General features: G+C 39.9%; 1 protein-coding gene across 3 annotated transcripts; it reads left to right on the top strand.

Annotated features, from left to right (window-relative positions):
• The first annotated feature begins 4033 nt into the window (after positions 1 to 4033).
• Positions 4034 to 23945, top strand: LOC120571108 (H-2 class I histocompatibility antigen, Q10 alpha chain-like). 3 transcript variants are annotated; one of them, XM_039819792.1, is made up of 12 exons: positions 4035 to 4199; positions 11762 to 12034; positions 16102 to 16389; positions 18123 to 18407; positions 18695 to 18811; positions 21027 to 21053; positions 22385 to 22417; positions 22581 to 22631; positions 23050 to 23106; positions 23242 to 23298; positions 23437 to 23484; positions 23841 to 23918. In XM_039819792.1, the coding sequence occupies exons 1-11, from the start codon at positions 4037 to 4039 to the stop codon at positions 23481 to 23483; spliced, it is 1398 nt and encodes a 465-aa protein (XP_039675726.1). In that variant the 5' UTR covers positions 4035 to 4036; the 3' UTR covers position 23484; positions 23841 to 23918. The 3 variants fall into 3 exon arrangements, with proteins under 3 accessions (XP_039675725.1, XP_039675726.1, XP_039675727.1); XM_039819791.1 differs by lacking the exon at positions 23437 to 23484 and having other exon boundaries at positions 4034 to 4199; positions 23841 to 23945; XM_039819793.1 differs by lacking the exons at positions 4035 to 4199; positions 23437 to 23484 and adding an exon at positions 5723 to 5927 and having other exon boundaries at positions 23841 to 23945.
• Positions 23946 to 25290: the final 1345 nt, after the last annotated feature.

Raw genomic sequence — 25290 nt, 5'->3', positions numbered from 1 at the left:
CGATAAATGCGACACGTGGTATCGCTCACTGATATGGTTATACATTACACATAAACAATTCCCCATATTTTCACCCTGTTAGTTTTTTCTAGCATATAAATCTCTCCAATAGTCACCAATCTCTCTAATTTCGGCTATTTTGACAAGATCATTCCCTATCATAGAGTCATACATAGCACTGATTTTAGTCGTAACATCTTCAGACGTTTTCAACTCGTACAAAACTGTTTCAGATACTCCCCTGATTCTACCCTCATCAGCCGTGAGATGTTTCAAGGACAGAAAACGTTGCACGACACCAATGAATTTATCAGTCAGTAGTCTTTTCATAAGCTGTTCAAAGTGGACAGTGTAGAAGTGTTCTGGTAGCCCCTGTAAACAGGCATGCTGTTTCTGGCTTGGATGATTGATCTGACACCCCGAACAAAGCTCTTCCAAATACTTGTAAAGAACTATGTTAAGAAGATGTAGAGAAGCTGTTTTAACGCTATCTATAAACAAAGATGACACCACACCATCAGTCTGATCAGGCGCCTCTGTGTCCGAACAATCAGCAACACCTCCCTGTTGTAATACAGCAGTTGTTGAGGGTATAGCTTGATATGCACATGTCTGAGGGGGAAGTGCCCCAAACAATAGAGATGGTGGCAGAGGAGGTGTAGGTGGGGGCGGCAGGAAGTGTTCCGGCGATAGAGGTGGCGATGATGACAATGATGAAAGGGGTTGAGGAGATCCGGATGCCGTTAGGGGTGCAAATAGACCAGGGGTGTTAGGAGGAGTACCTGAGGGGGTTGAATGAAACCACTCCAGATCCTCTGGGAAGAAAAAAATAACACATTACAATCACAGTAGCATGAAAAAAAGAAAGAAAAGAAAAGCATTTTAACTATTTTGGCAAATAATTAGCATATACAAATTAGACCCACCGTTTTGCTAGTCTTTGTGTCTGATGATTTTAGGTTTGTATAGGTTCCGTGGCATGGGCAGAGACTGTTGGTCAGTGTCCCCAAATATCAATCTTTTTCTTATGTTCTCATAAGAACTCCTTATTTTGTCTCTTCTGATGACATAGTCGATGGTGTCAAACTGTTTCTTCAAAATCTCCCAGTCACACCATTGTATAAAGAACACATTTTAAACCATTTGTTGTATTCCTCGTAGATACAGGATACGGTTTTAACTTCCATTCTTCATGACCGCGGGTAGCAACTAACTTCTCCCTTTCACTGCATAACGCTAGGAAAATAAAATCCTCTGCAGGCCTAGTGAAACGGTCTGCTTCCACACGATAGATACTAGAGCCATCACGACTGTCCCATTGAGACACATACACCAGCTCTGGCAAGCCAGGATTATCAAGGTCCGGGAGAGACAACATCACGAAAAAGGCCCCAGTCTTTCACAGAAATTGTACAGGCTGTTTTGGCTTTGCTAGATAGTTCTACAGCAACACTAGTGTAAACAGCTAATGTTACGTATCCTGCACTGTATTGAATTGAATAACGGTATCCATTGACACCCACATATTCCAGATCAGATGTACATGGCTCAGTCATGCTTGTAGGAAAGATCCCCGAACGAATCGCTTCTTCGAGGGGCCTGACTCAAACTGCATGTTGTTCCAGTATCAGTCTCACCGCATCCCCATAGCTCTTTTTGCGGGTTAGGCGATACCAAATGTAGTGGCTCCTGTTCTAGATGTCTCACCTTCTTCAACAAAAGATGATCCAGATTGTTGTCCAAATGCGGGAAAGCCATGGCTGAAAACGATTCCTCTTTGCTTTTTCCCAAAAAAAAAAAAAGAATTAAAAAAGTGAAAACTCCAGAGTACTTTGAGGAAGTCTGAGAAAACGAGGCAGCAAGCGAGCTAGCAGAACAGCTAAAAAATGGTGGATAAAAAAGTGAGCAGACAGCCTTGAAACAAGGGGTTTTAAACACCACAAACCCCACCCTGTAGGGCGTTTTTAAAATCAAACCAATAGCAAAACCCATTCTTAACAGCTAACCATTGGTCTATCAGACGTAATAACACCTTTTTTTTTACAAAAATGTAAATGATGCCTCACCCCCACGTAAAACCATGACGCACCGGGCCACCGACGTCATCACATCCGCTAGATGCGTCGCAGCTTCGACGATTAGATGCACTACCATATTCGGCCACTAGATGGCGCCGCGGGTGCCGACGTTCGACGCGACGTCATCACATCCGCTAGATGCGGCGCAGCTCGACGATTAGATGCACTACCATATTCGGCCACTAGATGGCGCCGCGGGTGCCGACGTTCGACCGCGACGTCATCACATCCGCTAGATGCGGCGCGCAGCTCGACGCATTAGATGCACTAACATATTCAGCCACTAGATGGCGATCGCGAGTAACGACGTGCGGCCGCGCCGTCATCACGCACGCACATATCATCAGTTGGCATGGCAGGTTTGCGTGTGCGTGTGAGATGACGTCACACATGCACGCGCAAAACCGCCATCTTTATACTACTGATGTCGCTCGTTAATTTTCCGGCCGCGGTATAAACATTCAAATGAAAAATAACATTCTCAGTAGCCTAATCCGTTTCATCTAGACCTATGATATAGACTCTAGTACACGTTGATATTACAATGAAATACCATAGATGGGCTAGGCCTAAAATATATTTCTGTTTGCATTTTGCAATTTATTACTATGGTGGTCTTTGTTTAATATTTGAAACAGTATGTAGGCCAGGCCGATAATGGTTATTTCTGTTGACAATTTTATTATGTGAAGCAAAAGTGTCTCTATTTTTAAATGTATACTTATTTCTGTTTGCACTTTAATGTAGGCCTAACAACATTTCTGTTTAAATATTCTGTTATGTTTTACACATTCGGGAAGTGCCATGTGCTCAGTGCTGTAGTTTTATGTATCCAATTTATTTAATATTAGAGCACTGCAGAATGTTTTGTTTTTGAAGCTTGAAAACCTATGAAGTGTGTGTGTGTGTGTGTGTGTGTGTGTTTTAACTATATTCGTGGGGTCATGGGGGAATACAGTATACTTGTGGGGTCCCGACAGCTTTGTGGGTCCAAAATGCTGGACCCCACAACTTTAAAGGGCTGTTTGAGGGTTAAGACTTAGTTTTAGGATTAGGGATATAATAAGGTTATGGTTAGGGTGAGGGTAAGGGTTAAGGTTAGGTATTTAGTTGTGATGGTTAAGGTTAGGGTAAGGGTTAAGGTTAGGCATTTAGTTGTGATGGTTAAGGTTAAGGTAAGGGGCTAGGGAATGCATTATGTCAATGACGGGTCCCCACAAAGATAGTAAAACAAACGTTGTGTGTGTGTAGACTTTGTTAAATAAAAAAGATTGTTTATGTTACTACTTGTATTTTTGGATGAAAACATAACCATGTGAAGTAATATAGAAAACTGTATTATATTGAACTATACAGTATCTTAATGCATTCTGTCCATTCAAATATCCTATATGGCTTTAATAGAAAAATTTATTTGACACATCGAGATATCGAATCGAATTGCCATCATGATAATTGTAATCGAATCGAATCAGGAGATCAGTGAAGATTCACACCTCTAGTAAATACATGCACATATATTGGAAGTATGCCTTGTGTGTTAATCTGTAGGCAATGAATAAAGAGTTGTAATACAAAACTCAAAACAGATTTTTTGATTTGTATGTTTGATTCAGTGTCATCTGACTAGTGGTGATGTGGTAAGTACAAATTTAAGGTACTTCATATTGTACTTGTACATCTCAGTGGTAAATATTGTACTTTTTACCACATTATATTCGTCTCACAGCTTTAGTTGCTTTACAAATTCAGATTTCTGGTTCGAAAAGCTTTTAAAATATGTTAATATACATGTTTTGATATAAATTAAACAGTTCAGCTTTACAAAGAACTAAATACTTCTTCCACCACTGATAATAATATGATCTACTTCCTCCGTCCAGTGCTTGCCGAGCTGCCTGTCTGACAACCTTCCGTAACGTAATCTGCCTAGCAACCTATTCTGAATTTTTGATTGGATGATTCAGCAAAGCAGACCACGTAGCTACATCCAGCTCGGCAGTTTATCTTTCTCCTTTTTATCAGAAGTTTCCCCGATTTTTAAGATCATGAGTCAACCAACAGCCTGGATATTTTTGTTTTTGCCATTTATGTGGCTGAACTTTGAGCCAACTGGAGGCGGTAAATTATACATTTGTGGAAAACGTTAGTAAGAAGAACGTTAGAACCAACGGTTTAAAGACGTCAACGGCTAACGTTTTTAGCTAGCTAGATAGCTAACCAACAAGGACGTATTTCCCTGCACTATCAAACAACTTGTTTAGCTACGTCGTTTGCTAACGTTAAATTACTTCTCTAATCCGTTAACGTTAGTTAAATATGACGGTTTAACTATCTGTAACGTTATAAATAAAAGCTTAAGGTATAATGTGCACAATGCCTTCCTCAAAAAACAGTTACAAGTTGACTTATACAAAAGTAGTCCCTCTCAATCATCACTTATTGTGACCCACTAGACGTGAGTGTGTGGTGGTGTCTGTATCTGCACTGCAGAGACCCTGCTGCCTAATTACGTAGGCTACGGCGAAAGCTGTGCGTGGAGCCTCCGCAGGACCACAAATAACGCTTTTTATGCCTGGATTCTTTCTTTGGTTCTTATTTTGGACAGCCGGGCATGTGAGCGGAGGAATAAACACCTCGGAACTGTTTATTTCCTCCGCTGAATCACGCGCTATACTCATATCGCTCATCACTCGCCCAAAAAAGGAAGCTGCAGCTCCGCCAGCAAAAAGTCCCTTGTTACTGGATGACAGGCACTGGCGGGCACGGAGGGAGGGCGTGCGCCGGTCTTTATCCAATACATAAAACATATTTAGTTAATTTTTAAATTATATTATGGTAGTGTAACATTAACAGCCCTCTATATGTACTTTATGTATTTTTCAGACACCTTTCCACTGCACTTAAAATATGTATAGAAGAAAAATATTAGGCTCGGACTATATGTGGCCTTATATAACAATATAACATATTTGTTTGTATTTATCTTTTAAAATAATGTACATATATATAAATATAATATTAGGTTATGTTGTTTTGCTAGCTAGACGATTTTTCAGAGTGAAGTATTGCAGACTTATTGCCTTACTGAATTGATTGCGAAGTAAACACACTGTTCTTGAACAAAACACACCTAAAACACAATGTGATAAACAAGGAAGCTGCAGTCGTGTTGCGTTCACCGACATGCGGACATGTCCCGGGACTTTCCTAGATAGTTGGAGATCTCAACCCCGCCAATGTTGACCCTAAGTTACGCCCTTGGTTGATTGGATAAAACAAAAAGTAAATATGTCACTTTTGACTTTAGGGAAATTGAGATGGTCTTTTCTTTAAAGACAGAAATAAATTATTGGTCAACAATAAGTGAGTCCATCAGTGCCCCCCTAACAAAAGCCACACTGTATATGGCATTTAGTGTGTGCAATGTATTTGAAGTTGTTAAAAAACATGTTTTTAGAGGAGGTTTTAACATGTAAAACAGTGTTACTATAATGTGTAAAGTACATGGAAGTAAAGTACAGACGATTGTATTTATATTGTAGTTTTTTTATTTTTTAGTTTAGGTATGTGAGTGAATGAATATGATCCAATGCAGCAAAAATGTAGCTGTGAAACGATCACATCTGTAATAAACGAGCAGTCCCTGAATGCATCATGCAGACAGTCGACCGAGGAAGAAGCAGGAAACGGCAGCAGTTGGTTTTGCGGGCTGACACGGAGCACAAAAACACGGTCCAACCGGCGGATAAAACCGAGTTTTCAAAGCGAGAGAAGAGTCTGGTTCCGTGAAAATGTATTTCTTCGCAGTGTTTGTCCTTTTGGGGACAGGACTGGCGGTAAACGGCGGTAAGTTGAGTTTTTCCAACACGCTCGTGTGAGTCAGGGTTAGCTAAAAGTGAAAGTAAAAAAGACCAAGTTGTGACGTCTTTAAAATTCGTATTTCTGTTCGTTATTTTAGTTTAATTTGTTGATAAAAATGGACGTTGAGTTGTTTTCATGTTTGTTAAACGTTAATTTAGAGTCAATCCATGGCCTCAGTACATCAAAACAAACCAGGAGAAATGGATTTATTACCGCGAGGTTGTCAGTTGTTGTTAATGTAACGTTAGGCTGCGTGTAACGTTAGGCCTCTAACATGGCGTCAGTATGAAACTAGTTATTAATAATAATAATAATAATAATAATCTTTATTTATAGAGCATTTTTCACACTCCATATTACAAACTGCTGCACAAAACAACAAAACAAGCCAGTTATAATATATTATATATTATTTACAACAAATAGAAAGTATTTGGTTCATAAAAACCTGCACAGTGTTGGTAAGAAAATGGGAAGGAGATCTCACTGACTCAGTTAAAGTTAACGTAAAGCTATATTGGTTATGTTTACTGTCGTTATCGGTGTGGACAAGATTTTGTGTGTGTGTGTGTGTGTGTGTGTGTGTAAATGTGAACTCTGGACAGAAACTGCTCAAAGTTTGGCTAAGTGTGCTCAACACCTGAATGTTAATTAGTGTACCTTTTTTATTTGAAGAAGTATAAAAACGTGTGGTTAAACCAAGAATGCTAAATTATCTGTTCCTGTTTCTTCTTCCAGTTCAACTTGTTACTTATACTTAGCTTAACCTTGTCATTATCACTTTCCTCACATTGTCTTTGTATATCAAATGGTGAAACATCTTAGTTTCCTAAAACCCAAAGAAGACTCTAAAGTTATTTAAATTGTTTATTTTGTCGAACTGGCCGGTCCAATAACCTAAAAGATATTTAATGTTTAATTATCACCTGCCATAAGACAGAAAAGCGAGAGATCAACACACACTTTAGGCCCCTGGGAGTGTTTCGTAATAGATCTTTTTCACGGAAGACATGTTAAGGGTTAAATGTTAAGGGTTGCTACTATCAGAGAAGTTGACAATCAGCTGTAAACAACATAAAGTGGAGAAAATGAAGAAAACTACAGATGAAGTTCAGGGCTTGACATTAACTTTTTGAGGCACTTGTCCTTCGGACAAGTACATTTACGTTTCACTTGTCCATGCATAAAAGTCACTTGTCCGGGTAAAGATTCATTATTTTATAAAAAAAATTGTGTTTTGCTAATGCAGAATTTGAACAAACCGTTGAAAGCATCCAAACACTATCAACATTAATACAATTCTGTTGAAACAGTAGAAACAAACGTGTCCCAACAATAGATTTCCCATTCAACAAGAAAAAAGGATCTCCAGACTCCATAATACAAAGTAATATGTTGCACGCCGGTGTGCAGAAGTTAATATATTGAGATTCTAAGTCAGTATTTTAAAGTTTGTCATTACTTTCAGATTCCTAGTCAATATTCTAAGTTACTAAGTCAATATATTGAGATACTAAGTCGATACTTTGAGATATTGAGTCAATATATTGAGATTGTAAGTCAATATTTTAAATGTTCTTATTGGTTTGAGATTCTTTGTCAATATTCTGAGTTACTAAGTCAATATATTGAGATAAGTCAATATTTTGAGATAAGTCAATATATTTAGATAAGTCAATATTTTGAGATAAGTCAATATATTTAGATACTAAGTCAATATTTTGAGATAAGTCAATATATTTAGATACTAAGTCAATATTTTGAGATAAATCAATATATTGAGATACTGAACAATATAGTGAGATATTCAGTCAGTATTGAGATACTAAGTCAATATTTTGAGATAAATTAATATATTGGGATACTAAGTCAATATTTTGAGATAAATTAATATATTGAGATACTAAGTCAATATATTGAGATTCTAAGTCAATATTTGACAGTTTCTCATTACTTTGAGATTCTTAGTTTATATTCTGAGATACTAAGTCAATATTTTGACCAGAGGTAGTGGTGACTTGAACTTCTACTATATCTAAAATAATTTTGTAGACATACAATGGATTTTGCCACTAAATGTTGGTGTTAACTTTTTTTATACAATTTCACAAATTTCTACCCGGCAGAGGCTGATTTACCGAAAGGATCCTTTTAAAAAGGTGTAGCTACTTTACAGTTTATTATTACCTGATATTTAATCTGCATATTTTTATAATTCTTTTTCAAAAAGGATAAAAAAAAAGCGACATTATAGAACGGCTTGTTTATTGCTAAGGCAAAATTAAATGATTTATTAAAAATGTAACAACAATAACAACCACTGGATAGGAAAAGGGTATTTTACAACAACTTTGAATGCAGCACAACGCTGGCGGGGCGAATTTCAAGTGAACGCAACATCTGTGTTTTTCCGACAACAGCAGCGGCACACTGTCATATGTTCCTCTCCAGTGAAATACAGACAGACACACTTTTACACCGTTTAGCTGTCAGCATTTTAACTGTTTACTCCAGCTGCTAGCTAACGATAGGCTAACGTTACTTGCTGTTGAGTGTAGTGTTAACTAGCGTAACATGCGGCGATGTTTAGGTTGCCTCTAACGTCCGTTTTCGGAGCATCCGAGAAGCGCAGGCATTTCAGTGGCACCGCGTTGCAATTGTCCGGTAGATAACGGTCAAGGCATACACCGGTGTCGATAGCACCGGTCTCTCCTTTTCTGTCAACGATGTGGCGAGGAGGTAACGTTAAGGCGGAGTTAACAAGCTAACGTTAGCTAACTAACACCGGCAGGTTCACCTTGCTTTCATGCTGCATTGCTTCCAGAGAACGAGCTGAACAGGGGGCTGGGTCTAACGTTAGCGGTCCGCTGACCGGGATGGCAGGGGAAAGAAATTATCATTTCAAATCTGTAACATAGACGTAATGAGTGGCACATGACGTGAACTAACATGGCATTTTAGTTTGTTTGAGTTTTAACTTGTCCAGTGGGACAAGTACATTTCTCTTCCACTTGCCCTACAAAAAATCCACTTGTCCCGGACAAGCGGACAAGCCTTAATGTCGAGCCCTGAAGTTAATAAACTAAACCCACCCATAAGGTACTGCACGCTGTACTCGTACATCTCAGTGGTAAATATTTTACTTTTTACTGCATTATATTCATCACACAGCTTTAGCTGCTTTACAAATTCAGATTTTTTTGCTTTTAAAGCATACAAAAAGCTTTTAAAATGTGTTTTCTTAAAAATTACACTACCCAACAGTTGTTTTTTTAGCAGATCTATCATTGTTATCAGAAAGATAAGAGACATTACTCACCGTTGGCTTTCTTAAATTATTTTAAATCTTGTTTGTGATAGGAGAATCGGTCGTAAACATTCAGTTTTTATTAATTAAAGGGGTTTCCTGCTTGAGGGATCAGATGGATCTGTTTATGACAGGTGGATAGTTACCGTCATGACAGGTTGGCAGATGTGTTTGAGTGATAATTACCTTTTTAATAACGTTGGCTCGATCCAAGCAGCACCACCCTTTAGATTGGCGTCAGCGAGCCGACAGACAACATTGTTGAGATATCTCTGGCATGATGAGAGAAGAAGAAGTGGCTCATAAACGCACACAGTTGGATTGCTATTCTGAGTTTTGGTTTCCTGTGTGTGTGTGTGTGTGTGTGTGTGTGTGTGTGTGTGTGTGTGTGTGTGTGTGTGTGTGTGTGTGTGTGTGTGTGTGTGTGTGTGTGTGTGTGTGTGTGTGTAGTGCCTTGTGTGTGAGTGCCTGTGTGTGTGTGTGTGTGTGCGTGTGTGTGTGTTTTGTTTGTGTCTGTGTGTGAGAGTGCCTATGTCTGTGTGTGTGTGTGTGTGTGTGTGTGTGTGTGTGTGTGTGTGTGTGTGTGTGTGTGTGTGTGTGTGTGTGTGTGTGTGTGTGTGTGTGTGTGAGAGAGTGCCTGTGTCTTTTGTGTGTGTGTGTGTGTGTGTGTGAGAGTGCCTATGTCTTTGTGTGTGTGTGTGTGTGTGTGTGTGTGTGTGTGTGTGTGTGTGTGTAAATTGTGTAACCAAGAAGCAACCCTCAGATATGTTTTATACTAATTCTAGTTTTGGTTTCCTCGTTCTTTCTCAGTTTCTGTCTAACTTGTCCTTCAAGTCGATACTTTTAACACATCTTTGGCATTTCAGTACGGCGATTTCTTGATACTTATTGACAGACATATACACACACACACACACACACACACTTAACTTTAATGTGTCAGTGTGAAGCCTCACCACAGTTTTCTAACGAGCTGTGTTCACACTGGAGACCAAACAGGAAGTGTGACAGGAAGAGATACACATCTGTGCAGCAAGCCACGCTCTACTTGTGCTTAATGCACGTAGCCACTACACACAGACAGATAGACGCACACACACACACACAGACACACACACAAACATTAGCTGTCAGCATTTGAACCATGTTTAATCCAGCTGCTAGCTAACAGTAGGCTAACGTTACCTGCTGCCAAGTGTAGCGTTAACCAGCGGCACGTGCAGCGATGCTTCTGTTGCCTGTTCCTGAGCATCTGAGGGCAGCGCAGACATTTCAGTGGCACCGAAATCCACGTTGCTACCCAACCCTAAGCGCAATGCAGTTCTCCATTTGTGTGTCAGATCCTTTGGACCCATGTTGTGCCTAAATATTTGGATGGATATGTCTCACTAAGGCCACGAACCAAAACAATCTTCTTCTTTTTTTACCCGTTTTCCCTGGATTTGTTTCAAGAATAGTTGCGTCCAAAACTAATCCATTTGTAAATGACTCAACACGCTACTTCATATTCCAGGCCTATAGGCGGCGCTGTTTCTGCTACAGAAATTCACCAAAAGACAGAGAAGAAGAGCATTGTGCACTTCCACTTCCCATCACAACATGACTAGCTAGACCACCGTTCTCTTAATACATCCGTGGACTTTAACAACTTTCACCACTGCTCATTTTATAAAGGCCGCCGCAATAAAACGTCTTTGTTTACGTTGTATAATGTGCTGTTGGATTGCCTTTTATTTTGCAATTCTGTCTGCCATCGGACATGATTGCAGCGCACTAGCTAGCAGAGCTAACGTCAGCTAACATCGGCAGTAAAACAAACATCAATGATCCATGAATGATGTCTTTTTTTATAATCTACAGTTTTCTGGCGGTAGCCTTTCTACAATAAGATGTGGTAAAAGTTACCATAATCTGTTCAAGGAGTTGATAAGCAGACAGATTAGCTAGCTATCTAGCTGCTAGTTGATAAGTTGTCTACTTCCACTTTATAAACAACCATAGCAGCTAACGTTAGCTACGTCGCAGCTGTAGCGGTCAGCTACTTCAGCGATGTTTAACGTTGGCTACATGACGTTAGCAATATATCTTGTGTAGAATCCAGGACCGGCAGGGCAGAGGGAAGAGTCAGGGAGCAGAGACAACGTATTTAGATGAAGTGAGCTGGTTTGACCACGGAGATGGTCTATGCTCGCTTAGCTTCACCGCAGCCGTGTGTGACCGGCGTGCACTAGCACCAGTGCGGGTAAGAGGTCGAGGGGTGTGGCGATGACATCATCGACGTATTCGTTGTCCAAACGAAGCCAAACGAGAGCAGTTTTCGAATTTTTTCACCCTGAGACCAGGTTTCAAAAAAGTGTGTTTTCAGGATTCATTTGGACGGTCGGCCCAAACGATGCAAAACGTGCGTTTGCACACAAAAAACATTTCCGTGTGGATGGCCCTTAAATCTACTGGTGCTTATCTTCCTCGTCTAATCTATATCTGTCTTTCTTTCTTCCTGTGTGACTCTCAGAGATCCATTCCCTCACTTACATCTACACAGCCTTCTCCAAACCTGTCGGCCTCCCGGGCATCCACGAGTTCACCGCCATGGGTCAGCTGGACGGCAGGATGATCGACTACTTTGACAGCGACAACCAGAAGAAAGTTCCCAAACAGGCCTGGATGACAGAGCGACTGTCTGCAGATTACTGGGACAAAGGCACCCAGTCCCGCCAGAGCAAGCAGCAGTGGTTCAAAGTCAACATCGACATCCTGAAGGAACGAATGAGACAGAATGACACGGGTAAGATTCGTCTGGGAAACACTTTATACTGACGGTGATATCAACGGCTATAATAAATCTCCAGCAACAATAAAGCTGTTCTGTTATTTGGCCAGAAAATGGTATTACTGTTAGTCTTCGTAAAATCACATGGTTTTAATTGTAATTTTTGCTTCTTTGCATTTTAATCATTTAACGAAGAAACAATTTTGCTTTCACGAGAATCTGAAGGAGGAATGAGAGGGGGGAAACGCCAGAGCAGGGGGAATGAGAGGAGGAAACGCCAGAGCAGGGGGAATGAGAGGAGGAAACGCCAGAGCAGGGGGAATGAGAGGAGGAAACGCCAGAGCAGGGGGAATGAGAGGAGGAAACGCCAGAGCAGGGGGAATGAGAGGGAAACGCAGCAAAAAGATATTCGTTTTTAAACCAAAACGTAGTAACATGTAAATGTAGCCTTAATGTTGGGCCCAATTAGGGCTGGGCGATATGGACCAAAAGTCATATCCCGATATATTTTATATATCATTCATTTATATATATTAAATGCTCAGCTGTTCAAATAACAATAAAATGTAAACCTAAATACTGTATAACAGGAGTAACTTTTTTGAAATCAAAACTCCATAGGCTATTTGTGATTTGTTCCAAAGGTCAATTAAGCTTTTGATATTAATATAATCTACTTTGTTCAAAATGTAATGCCTGTAAGCCTAGGTTATAGTCCCATTCTTCCACTTGATACTGCTTCCACTTAAAGGGGTGATAGAATGCAAAACCGATTTTACCCTGTCATAGTTGAACAACGACAGTTCGGTGGGTAAATAGGACATACATAGAAGCTCAAAATCCCACTGACACCCCTTTACTATGAAAATCTCATATTTTGAAACTGCCGCTGAAAACGGGCGAATCCCAACAAAGCTGGAAGTTGTCGTCAACCTCCCAAAAACCGGAACCTTTGTCAGCCCATGGGTGTATTAAGAGAACGGTCACGCCCCAACATTTACATAGGCTACACAACTGACCTGAGATCAGGTAGTCTTCTGAATCTAGGTCGCGCAGATCTCTGCTATTCAATTACAAAATTCACTTCTGAAACTTTTTTATGCGAGAAATAAACTATGTAAGGCTCAAATATGGGCCGTTTTACGAAAATGGATGGCTAATTGCAAATTTTTGGATTATTAACGCTGACGGAGCTCCAGGCCTGCAGCTCCCCTCTTCCTAATGCCAGGTGTGTGTGAGTGAGAGCACGATCAGAGAGCTTGTTACGCCAGCAATCTCTTACCACAGGTTCCATTTAATCTTATAATGTGTGTAATTATAATGTGTTGAGTTATTTAAACAAACGATCGGTGAAATACACGCCTCTTGTCCGCGAGTCTCATTGATAGAGCCTGCGGCTGGATGGAGCTATAGCTAGAGGAGGCTAGCTATAGATAGCCTCTTCTTAGAATTCCTCTGGAATTCACAAAAATTCATTAACTTGAAATCTGACACAGTTGTTAGCTTTATAAGACATTTAGTTAGCTAGCTGTTGTATAACTGGCTTGACGAAATTCAAACTGTAAATATACTCGGAATTACCGAAAATGAAGCTAACTATCCTTGATTTGTAGCTACACACAGCTAGGATTGAAGGGGCAGTCGCAGCTAACGAAACCCTTACAGCTCACAAATATTCATTAACTTGAAATCGGACACCGTAGTTAGCTTTATGAGACATTTAGTTAGATGTGTAAGTGGCGTGACGAAATTCAAAGTGTAAATACACTCGAATTACGACCAAAAATGAAGCTAACTAGCTAGCCGCAATCTGTGCACATATAGGATTGTAGGGACAGTTGCAGCTAACGAAACCCTTACAGCTCACAAATATTCATTAACTTGAAATCGGACACCGTAGTTAGCTTTAAAAAACATTTAGTTAGATGTATAACTGGCGTGACGAAATTTAAACTGTAAATATACTCGAATTACGACCAAAAATGAAGCTAGCTAACTTACTAGCTGCAATCTTGTACACATAGGATTGTAGGGACAGTTGCAGCTAACGAAACACCTAGCTAAACTTCACAAATACTAACTTGAAATCGGACGAAATTCAAACTGTAAATACTCGAATTACGACCAAAAATGAAGCTAACTAGCCGTGATTTGTAGCTACACATAGATAGGATCGAAGGGACAGTCGCAGCTAACGAAACACCTAGCTAAACTTCACAAATACTAACTTGAAATCGGACACCGTTGTTAGGTTTATAAGACATTTAGATGTTTTATAGCTAAGTGGCGTGACATTGTGTGTAACATGTGGTAAGAGATTGCTGGTGTAACAAGCGCGCTGACCGCGCTCTCACTCTCACACACGGGCCATTTAGCTCGCAGGAAGAGGGGAGCTGCAGGCCCTGGAGCTCTGTCAGGGCTGCCAGCCTAACGGAGCTCACAGCAGACCGGGGTCTGTGAAGGAAGGCAGGCCGTGCGGCGAGGCAGCAGCACCGCCGCTGAAGTCCGACACACAGTCTTACCATATTTGCAATTAGCCATCAATTCTCGTAAAACGGCCCATATTTGAGCTTTATATAGTTGATTTCTCACATAAAAAAGTCTCAGAAGTGAATTTGGTAATGAAACATTGCAGTGTCTGGAATATGAGATTCTGTCGCTTCTCTAATGTGTGTGTATTGGGAATTCGCTCAACCAATCAGCGCGCAGTTCATCTAAATATTCACGAGCATACCATATTTGGAAGAAAAGCTCTTGTTTCAAATAGAGCCAAAACACAGGGATGAATAAGGGCCAATAAAATATCAACCAGGCCATTTTCAGCCCAACCAATGTTACATACCCCATTAGGAGACCATAAGGAACAGTGTGAAATACTCTATATAATCATTCTATCACCCCTTTAAGTAAACTAAAAGATGAACTATCGACTACAAAACAAAGAAATTTATTATGATCGGTTCACAGATCTGAGTCCAAACGGAAACTTCACCCTTCTGAACTAAGAGTTTCTGCTTCAAGGTGAAGTTTAAACAGACTGAGATGTCCAGGCTCATTCCTCCACTATTTATTTCTGTATGTATTTAAGCGTTACATGTAATTTTAACGGGCACTGAGCTCCAGATCCTGCAGCCGCAGACGGTCGCTGCCCCGCTGTAGCCTCTCTCCGTCCGCCTGCCGCCGGCAAACTTAGTGGAACTTTCCGCCGATATCGACATACAGTTCGTCCTGGACTACGTGTAAGATCCTACCGGTCACAACTCTGTCTTTGGCTGGTCCGATCTGGATCAGCGGGGACCGACAGCAGCGGCGGCTATGTGTTTTTGCCCGGGGAAGAGAACGGCGGACGTCACGGGGCTCTCCGCCTCCGCGCCGCGGAGCTCAGATTGCTGGTCGAAGCGGCATATATAATCATAAAACACATTGTCACCTGTTAAATGTTATCCATGCTGTTTGTTCTTTTCATTTCCTCTATCGAACATAATTAAGCAGTACAAAAGTCCGGCATCTTTAGCGTTGATCTGAATGCTTCGGACCCCTGTTCCAAGATGGCGGCGGGTTTTGACGTATGTTTAGAACCTCACGGCGACATATCTATGGGAGCAAGGATCACATTTGAACTATATCGATATATGCGATATGGTCTAATTCCATATCTCATTTAAAAATATATCGATATATTTGTTTATATCGATATATCGCCCAGCCCTAGGCCCAATAGAATCTGTCATATAGCTTCTTTTAAATTCTCAATGTCATGATTCTGGTATCGAAGAAACTACAATAATGCTGCCATCAGTCTTGCAAGTTCCCACAAATTTTGCTAGTTCCCGCAATTTCATCGCATAAAATTGCATAAATATCCCGCATATTCCATCGCATTTTTTTAAGAAAACGTGCCGCATAATCAAGGATTTTTGCCCGCAACAATCACAAAAAAAAGGAAGGTCTGGCTCGTGTGTCAATTGTTAAAATGGATATTTTACCTTTTATCTTTAATGTTTAACCAGGAAATGTAGAAACCCACCTCAACGTCTGTGTAAGCATTAGTTTCATTGTCCTGCGCTTCACTTTGCTTTCAGACACCCATGTTCTCCAGTGGATGCACGGCTGTGTAGGCGAAATGACGGACGGAGGGATCAAGTTCAAAAGCGGCATGGACATGTACAGCTACGACGGAAACAACTTCCTGTCATTCGATGACAAAGACGGCGTCTGGGTCGCTCCAACTGCCGAGGCAGTCCAGACCAAGAGAAAGTGGGACGAAGTCCAGGTCCTAAAAGAATACACCAAAGGCTACCTGGAGAACGAGTGCATCGATTGGTTGGGGAAGTTCATCAGTTATGGACAACAACAGCTAACAGAAGCCAGTATGTATTCATTTAATTTAGAGATAATAGAAGTAGCTTTAGTTATTTGAAGGACTGCAGGTTATCAAAATATGAAACAAAAAAACTGTATTTACACAAAAACGTTTGTTGTTTAGATAACTGACAAAACAAGGGTTAGGGTTCATCAGTGTAGAGAGCACCTCTCCAAAATGCCAGACGCCATCGATGGCTCACACTACAGTAAAACTGCACATTTTAGAGTGGCCTTTTATTGTGTCCAGCCTAAGGCACACCTGTGCAATAATCCTACTGTCTAATCGCAGGGTTCATACATTTTAAAAAAACCTGGAAAAGTTATGGAATTTGAAAAATGCAATTTCCAGGCCTGGAAAGGTTTTGGAAACCTTAAAAGACCCAGAAAGTTTTGGAAAAGTCATGGGATTTCTTTTAACACAGCATAATAATATGTCATTAATTAATGTATTTTCATGTCGTCTTAACCTCAGCGTTGTATTTGGGGAGAGATATGAATCCCACTATGAACCACACACATTATCATTCATTTATAGTTAAACCTCTGAGGGGAAACTTTAAAGGAACACGCCGACTTATTGGGAATTTAGCTTATTCACCGTAACCCCCAGAGTAAGACAAGTCGATACATACCCTTCTCATCTCCGTGCGTGCTCTAATGCTGTCTGACGGCTCCAGCGGCATCAGGCCAGCACAGAACAGGCAGGTGAATGGTTCCAGTAATCCTACTGCTCCGAATAAGTGACAAAATAACACCAACATGTTCCTATTTACATGTTGTGATTTATAGAGTCACAGCGTGTACAAAAAACAACGTAACATGAGACACAGCCGTCTTCTAACTGTAAACAAACCGGGAACTATATTCTCAGGCGGAAGAATATAGTACTTGGGCGGAGTGATATGCTCGCAGCAAGCCTGTCTGAGAATATAGTTCCCGGTTTGTTTACAATTAGAAGATGGCTGTGTCTCATGTTACGTTGTTTTTTGTGCACGCTGTGACTCTACAAATCACAACATGTAAATAGGAACATGTTGGCGTTATTTTGTCTCTTTTGTCACAATTTGGAGCAGTAGGCTAGTTGGAACCAGTTACCTGCAGGATCTGTGCTAGGCTAAGCTAATGCTGGATCCATCAGACAGCGTTACAGCACGCACGGAGATGAGAAGGGTATGTACTGACTTGTCTTACTCTGGGGGTTACGGTGAATATTCTAAATTCCCAATAAGTCGGCGTGTTCCTTTAACACAGATTTGTATTCTTATTGTATAATGTCGACTGACATTTTCAGGAACACATAGTCATGGAAATTTGCCGAAAAGTATTGGTTAAAATGCGTATGAACCCTGTAATCAGTATCTTAATATGCCACACCTGTGAGGTGGATGGATTATCTCGAAAATGGAGAAGTGCTCACAAACACAGATTTTGACAGATTTGTGAACAATATTTGAGAAAAATAAGCCTTTTGTGTACAAAAGTTGTAACTGAGAGTGGGTCTGGGCAAGCTTCATTCCTAGCCCATTTCCGAAGGGGCGTTACCAACGGACGCCGCTCAAATGCCCCTGACAGACAACAGAAAATTAGTTTTGAAAAAAGGCGCAAAGTTATAATATGTAGGCTGTGTCACAGCAGTGTTTGAGGTTTCTAGTTTTAGTATAACAATGACTTTTTGTGTTATAATTAAAAATGAAAACCCTTCAGATATGATCTAACTTTGCCTTTTTTTTTTTTCTAGTTCCTCCGAAGGTGCACCTGTTTACAAGGAACACCAAAGTTGAAGCAAACATCCTTTTGACGTGCCTGGCCACAGGTTTCTTACCAAAAGAAATCACCCTGCACATGAAAAGGAACGGCCGTGTTCTAACTCCAGCTGACGGAGTTGTGTCCTCCGGCGTTCGACCCAATGGTGACGAGACCTACCAGAGACGAGACAGCGTGGAGATTTTACGGAGTGACTTGTCTACCTACACCTGTGAAGTGAATCATCCGGCATCCAAAGTACATGTTGAGAAGGAGTGGGGTAAGAAACTGTGTTTTATTGTTTTTCCCTCTATTTGTTAGAACACACTACACACGGGCTTGAAATACGCAAACACACATGCTCAGGTTGTCAAATGTATTTATTGCAGTAGTTGCCAGTGACGTGTCTCAGATGATTGACATAAACCTAACCTGCAAAGGTTCCTCACCACTGTTGAATTTGTCTTAAACCATAAGAAATATTAATAAATGTAACCCAACAAACAGAAATGATGTTGAAAGTGAACTGAATAAACAAAATAATGTAAATGTTTTCTGTGTTTTTAGATCATAAACTTCACCCAGACACCAACTCTGGACCAATCATTGGTGTGGCGATTGGAGGCCTACTCTTGGTCATCGGTGTTGTGGTGCTGGTGGTCTTGTATAAAACAGGCAAACTTGGTAGGTGCAATATAACTATCGTTCTCTTTCAACAACAATATACCAGTGGAGTGGAATATATTTGTTACAGATTGTTCTGTAAAAGAAAATACATACAAAAATATTCAATACGATTAAATTACAAAGTACTTCATGTTACAGTCTTACAAAGTACCAAAGTGCTCATATTATGCTTTTGGGCTTTTCCCCCTTTCCTTTATTGTGTTGTATATCTTTTTTTGTGCATGTTATAGGTTTACAAAGTGAAAAAGTCCCCCCCAAAGGGACTTACCATCTCCAACAGAAAACACTGTTCACCAACTGCTCCAAACAGCTCTATTGTAGTCCAGCCTTTACTTCAGAGACAGACGTGGTCACTTTGTAACACACGTTATAATGCTCGCCTAGCTGCTAGCATGGCACGCCGTCATACTCTGCTTCTGACTGGCTAGTAGTCCTTACCTAGGTACTGTCAGGGCACGTCCTCACACTCTGCTTCTGACTGGCTAGTAGTCCTTACCTAGGTACTGTCAGGGCACGTCCTCACACTCTGCTTCTGACTGGCTAGTAGTCCTTACCTAGGTACTGTCAGGGCACGCCGTCATACTCTGCTTCTGACTGGCTAGTAGTCCTTACCTAGGTACTGAGTATGTGCGACTCCCAACAAAGATGTAACAAAAGTGAGATGTCTCACTCTGTTTTTTGAAGATTAAACCATGTAAACCTGATCTGATATAACCTCTAAATAAAATTATGGACCTGAAAATGAGCAGAATATGGGCACTTTAATGTCTTTACAGCCATATGTTAAGATGTGCTGTAAAGTCTTTATCAGGTGCAAAGGTTTGTTATTATTTTATGACGGACTTAACAAGATGTTCAAAGGTCACAATGAACAGCCGTCCTGTCAATCGTTTTATTTTTATTTTATTTTCCTTAATTCGGTGAACTGAAAGTTGACTGAGCTCAGTCTCTCAGGTCTCACACAGTGCTTTAAACGGTAAACCTGTTACCTGCAGTAATACATATATTTTCTTCTAAAATGTCATTAATAGCCAACTTAACAAACATGTTTTTATTGGAATATTTCCTTTTGCGTATAGATAAGCTGACAGCATATTTCCTCTTTTTTGTTGTTTGCATTATTTATAAAACCTCTGAAAGTGCCCATATTATGAAAAAATCACTTTTTCTGGGATTTGGGGTGTTATTTTGTGTCTCTGGTGCTTCCACACACATACAAACTTTGAAAACAATCCATCCATGGTTTTCTGAGTGAGATACGGTTTCTGAATGTGTCCTGCCTTCAGTCTCCTAATGAGCTGTTCAAAATCGGCTCGGACTGTGACGTCATAATCCGAAATGAGCTGGCTAACCACAACTGTTAGCTCGTAGCGTTAGCATGCTAATGCTAACGCTAATGCTAACACTAGCATGGTACCTCATTCTCAATAGCAAAGCACTGCTACAACACACACAAGTTCACCATAATCTACAAAAGAACTACTTCCATGTGCTCCCTCATTTAGAAGTCTCCCAGCTAATCCTGCCTTGTAATTGACTGAAGTTGGAGAAACAGCCTTTCTTTTACTGTCTCTAGAGTTAGCTAGCTGACATGATCTACATCTGAGCTACTGAGCATGTGCGAGTGCAATCAAAGATAGTACAGAAGAAGAAGAAAAGAGGTCTCACTCTGTAGCTAAAACAGAAACCAGGTGAAAAGAGGATCTACAGCAGTGAGAGAGAGCTGTGCAGTACAACAACAATATGGTGTTTTTTGAAAATTAAACCATGTAAACCTATTCTGGTACAACCTTAAAATACAATTATGAACCTGAAAATGAGTATAATATGGGCGCTTGAAGTCCCGTAAGATTGTTTGACTTACTTTGCACACAAGTTGTCAAAATGGGGAACAAGACAATATGCTATGAGTTCATGTTGTTTTTTTCTCTCTCTACCAGCTTGCCCTTTATATAACCCTAAAAATGAGAGAATTACATTTGTTTTTATTTTCATTTCCGAATATCACTTTAAGTCGTACTGCTGTAACATAAAGACGTTAGCTTGTCTTCAAATAGATTTAGTATTCAAACTGTGAATTAATTAATTAATTTAAACGCTGTGTATTTAAAGTTCACTAGACTCAGCCAATGAAAAGCCTCTGCAGATTTACACCATGTTGACTTCATCCATGATTAATTACAGTCTTTAATAACATTGTCTTTATTTACAGGACCTTGCGGAAACAGAGGCAGCAAAGGTAACTACTTTATTTCTCTTAAAGTCTCGTGAAGTTCATTGTTCAGAGTCACTGTGCACTCAAGCATATGACTAGAGCTGTAACAATTCAAAGTTTTGCTGGACAATCATCTCAGAAATAATTGTCTTTATTGTCAAATAATAAAAACATTTTATATTTATTACTTTTTCAAACAAATTAAAGTTTAAATGAATCCCAGGATACATCTTTTGTTGGTGAGGATTACTCTGCAGATTGTGTACCGTATTTTCTGGACTATAAATCGCTCCGGAGTATAAGTCGCATCAGTCAAAAAATGCTCTGACCATCTTGCTTTCAGCCCGCGATTAGCCGATTAGCTTTCTTTGTTTCGAGTCACCTTTTCGCCAGTCTCCCTCACAAGTTTCTCCCTCATTTCAAACTTTCTTTCTGCTGCTCCATTACCGTTTTCGGGCTGCATATTTTACTACCTGCAGTTTGTTATCTCTTTTCTTTCTCAGTTGTCTTTAGGAGCAGCATCTAGTCGTCACAAGCCTAGAGCGCCCTCTCGCGGCTGTAGACGGTGATGTTTTCAGTATCAATTAACATGTAAAAACGTGTTAAATTATGTATATTTTGATATATAAGTCGCACCTGACTATAAGTCGCAGGACCAGCCAAAGTAGGAAAAAAAGTGTGACTTATATTCTGGAAAATACGGTATGTGAGAACACGAACAGCGAACACATTCTCGTTTGACTTGCCATCCGTCTACAAAATAGCTCTTCCGCCATCCGTCGTGGCGTTCATAATTTGCGGGAGTAGAGTGTGATGTCACGTGCAAAGGGTCTATAGCCTACCGTTGGCTACTTTGATTCAATTTTAATTGGGTATTTTTCATTTAATCCTACTTATTAGGCTACTTCTAGTCCACCAGACAAGTAGGCTATTGAACGCTTTACTTAACTATTTATTTTATAGCTTTAGTTACTTTGCAGCGTCAGATTAATAATACAAAATAATATGAATAAATTATGATGTATTAAAGTGGATAAAGATGAGACTTTGTTGACCCCATGGTGAAATTCACAAGCTGCCAAGAATACTTCCGCTTTTATTTTGGTGAAAGTAACTCAAATGTAACCCAAAAGTAGTCTAACGCATTACAATTCAGAGACAGTAATATTGTAATATAACTAATTACTCTGAAATGACATATTCATTACTCATGTACTCATATAATTTCCTCAAGGTTGGCAGGTCTGCAACAGTCCTATGAAGGCCTGTAACAATTATTAAATAACTGTCTAACCGCAATTTTTTATCTGTGGAACACCACTGTTCAACTAAACCGACTTTTCTTTTCTTCACAGAATCTCTCAACAGCAGTTCCAGTGGTGGCTCTGGTAAGTATCTTTGTCCACAGAATGAATTTTCCCACGTTGTCATCTGCCCCCCCCCCCTTTGTCTTTACTTACTTCTTTTGTGTGTGTGTGTGTGTGTGTGTGTGTGTGTGTGTGTGTGTGTGTGTGTGTGTGTGTGTGTGTGTGTGTGTGTGTGTGTGTGTAGGCAATAACGGCGTTAGCAATGGCACAGCCGTGTACCTAGCTGTCCCCCAGGGTGAGTGTTTTCCTCTCTTTTCCATAAATCTGACAGCTGATGGCCGATGCTTCTTTCAGACAGTCACCTTGAAGCCTCTTGGCTTCCCGGATGCTTGCAGGGAAGGGGACCTACTTTAGGTCTGCACCCCACCCTCAAAGTTACTGGGGCTATTGTTAACAATCAACAGCAATCGAGTTTCCCTGGTACCTCGCCTCGCCTCTAATGTGACAAATAAATTACAGTTTCAGTCACATGTACAATTATTACATCAGGAGGCAGAGGAAAAGCTAAATTTGATGCGCGTCCAGGGTGAGTTTTTAATGCCGAAGTGTGATTATAGTAAATATGTGTGTTACACCAATGAGGAGATGATGAAGTGAGGAGCTGTAGTTACACAGTTGTGTAGCTGTAGTTAAGAAAACTTGTGTTTGTGTAGGTAATACCAGCGCTAACAACGGTAACGCAATCAGCGTGATCCAGCCTCCCGCCCAGGGTGAGTGTTTGCATTTAGAAATTATGTTTTTTAATGCCAAAGTGTGACTGTAGTAAATATGTGTTACACCACCAAGGAGATGATGAAGTGAGGAGCTGTAGTTACAGTTTTATAAGAAAACTTGTGTTTTTGTAGGTAATACCAGCGCTAACAACGGTAACACAGCCAGCGTGAGCCAACCTCTCCTCCAGGGTGAGTGTTTGCATTTAGAAATGTTTTTTTTAATGCCGAAGTGTGATTATAGTACATATGTGTTACACCAAGCAGGAAACAATGAAGTGAGGAGCTGTAGTTACAGTGTTATAAGAAAATGTGTGTGCGTTTGTGTAGGCAATATCAGCGGTATCCCAGCCAGCGGGACCCAGCCTCCAGAATAGGGTGAGTGTTTGCATTTAGAATTTTTTTTTTTTTTAAGTGTGATTGTACATAGATGTGTTACACCAAGCAGGAGACGATGAAGTGAGGAGCTGTAGTTACTATGGCTGTGACGAGACACTCAGCTGATGAGACGAGACACTAAATTAGGCTCATGAGAACAAGACGAGATTTTAACACCATTTTAAAGAAAACTTCAATTAAGGAATATGACTGGAAAAAAAGTCTTTCTTCAGAGAACCAAGGTTACAACATAACCAAGCATAGTAGAGTGAGTAGGCTGATTGAAAGCTGCATCAAGCTTCAAGTATCTACTGTACATAATGTACTCACTCACTTACCTCCGTTCATCCCTCCAGGCGACGAAAAACCCAGCCCGGAGCCAACAAGCCTCTCGGGCAATGAAGACAAATAACTTTAGTTTGGAATATATAAAATAAAAAGGGGAATTTGAAAATCAACAATTACAACATCAATGTGGTCTTGTGATGTAGCATTTTGTAGCTATGAAAACAAAATGATCAGGACTAAAATATAGTTATATCGTTTGTCTCAAGTGGCTAAAAGTTAGGGCAGCTTGTAGGTAGACTGAAAAGTGTGACCTGTAATACATGTAATTAATATGAATTCAGAAGCACCTTCAAGAGACTCCTGAAAGATCTAAAGTATGTTTGTATAAAGATCCTCAAAGCCAAAGATTTAAATCTACATTTGTGCAAGAATTAAGGGGATATTATTAGTAAAGGAGACATAGGTGGAGATGTTTATACTTACATTTTATACAAAATTGTTCTCAAATCTCACTAGAATTAGAAAAACCAGGGTGACAGCCTGCTTAAGGCTTGCTTGTGTTTATTGGGGGAGGGGGGACTTTGGGACATCTGGGCTGAATAAGGGAGGGAACCTTTAAAAGGTCTGTATAAATGTAAAGTATTGAACAGCACGAAGGACATAAATATCACTTGAATGATTCAAATGAATTAAAAAACGAAAATACCCCAAAAGAAGAAGAAATAGCTATAGAAAATGAAAATGTTAAAAAAAAAGTGCCATTTTCAAGGACTACATTGGTGCCTTTGCTTGATTAAATGTATGTAATATAAATCAAAGTATACTTCACATTACTGCTGATGACACCGGCGTTTAAATTTCTGTCCTGATCGTCATTGGACTTCACTTTATCTCGCCATGTTACCATGGTGAACTTGCAGCGAAATTTAGATTTTCTGCAGCTAATCAATTATCAATTTATGTTGTCTAACTCAATCTGCACTTATTACTACTCAAAGTACACTTATCCTGTTTGTGGTTTAGGATTATGTAACTTGAGGCTGTTTGAAAGTCACCAGTACTGTGGAGATACTTATAAAAAGAATATATGTGATAAGTAGTTTATAAATACACAGTCACAAAGTTAGCCACAAAGTTTTAGCCTGGATTAAAAATGAAGTCCACAATGTATTTTAAACTGGTGATAAGCCGGGGTAATATTAAAACAAGTGGTGTGAGTTATATAGGAATGCTTTCAGTCACTTAATTCTCTCTGTTGTTAATGCACTTTTATTTTTATCGAGCGAGTAGAATTATAAGTCGCAAAAATGCATTTTTAGAAGCTATGAATGTGAAAGTTTGTCTGAAAACTCTGGGATTCTGAGCGATACAATATGTCTGCTCCTGTGTTAGTTATCTGGGTTTATTGTTAGGATTTAAGATGATGTACCTGTTGGCCTTTTTAAATGAGAAATTGAATCACTTTTTTATCCTACATGCAATTAACATTGTTTGAAGAATCAAGAAATTTAAACTTAA

The sequence above is a fragment of the Perca fluviatilis genome, chromosome 13, assembly GCF_010015445.1.
Source record: "Perca fluviatilis chromosome 13, GENO_Pfluv_1.0, whole genome shotgun sequence".
Lineage (NCBI taxonomy): Eukaryota > Metazoa > Chordata > Actinopteri > Perciformes > Percidae > Perca > Perca fluviatilis.
This window is presented reverse-complemented; position numbering and strand designations above follow the sequence as displayed.

Excerpts from the sequence above, each read along its gene's own strand:
- LOC120571108 (XM_039819791.1), top strand. The coding sequence starts at position 4,037 with ATGATTCAGCAAAGCAGACCACGTAGCTACATCCAGCTCGGCAGTTTA. Across the intron at positions 21,054-22,384 it reads CGGAAACAGAGGCAGCAAAG|AATCTCTCAACAGCAGTTCC; the intron begins GTAACTACTTTA and ends TTTTCTTCACAG. Across the intron at positions 22,418-22,580 it reads CAGTTCCAGTGGTGGCTCTG|GCAATAACGGCGTTAGCAAT; the intron begins GTAAGTATCTTT and ends GTGTGTGTGTAG.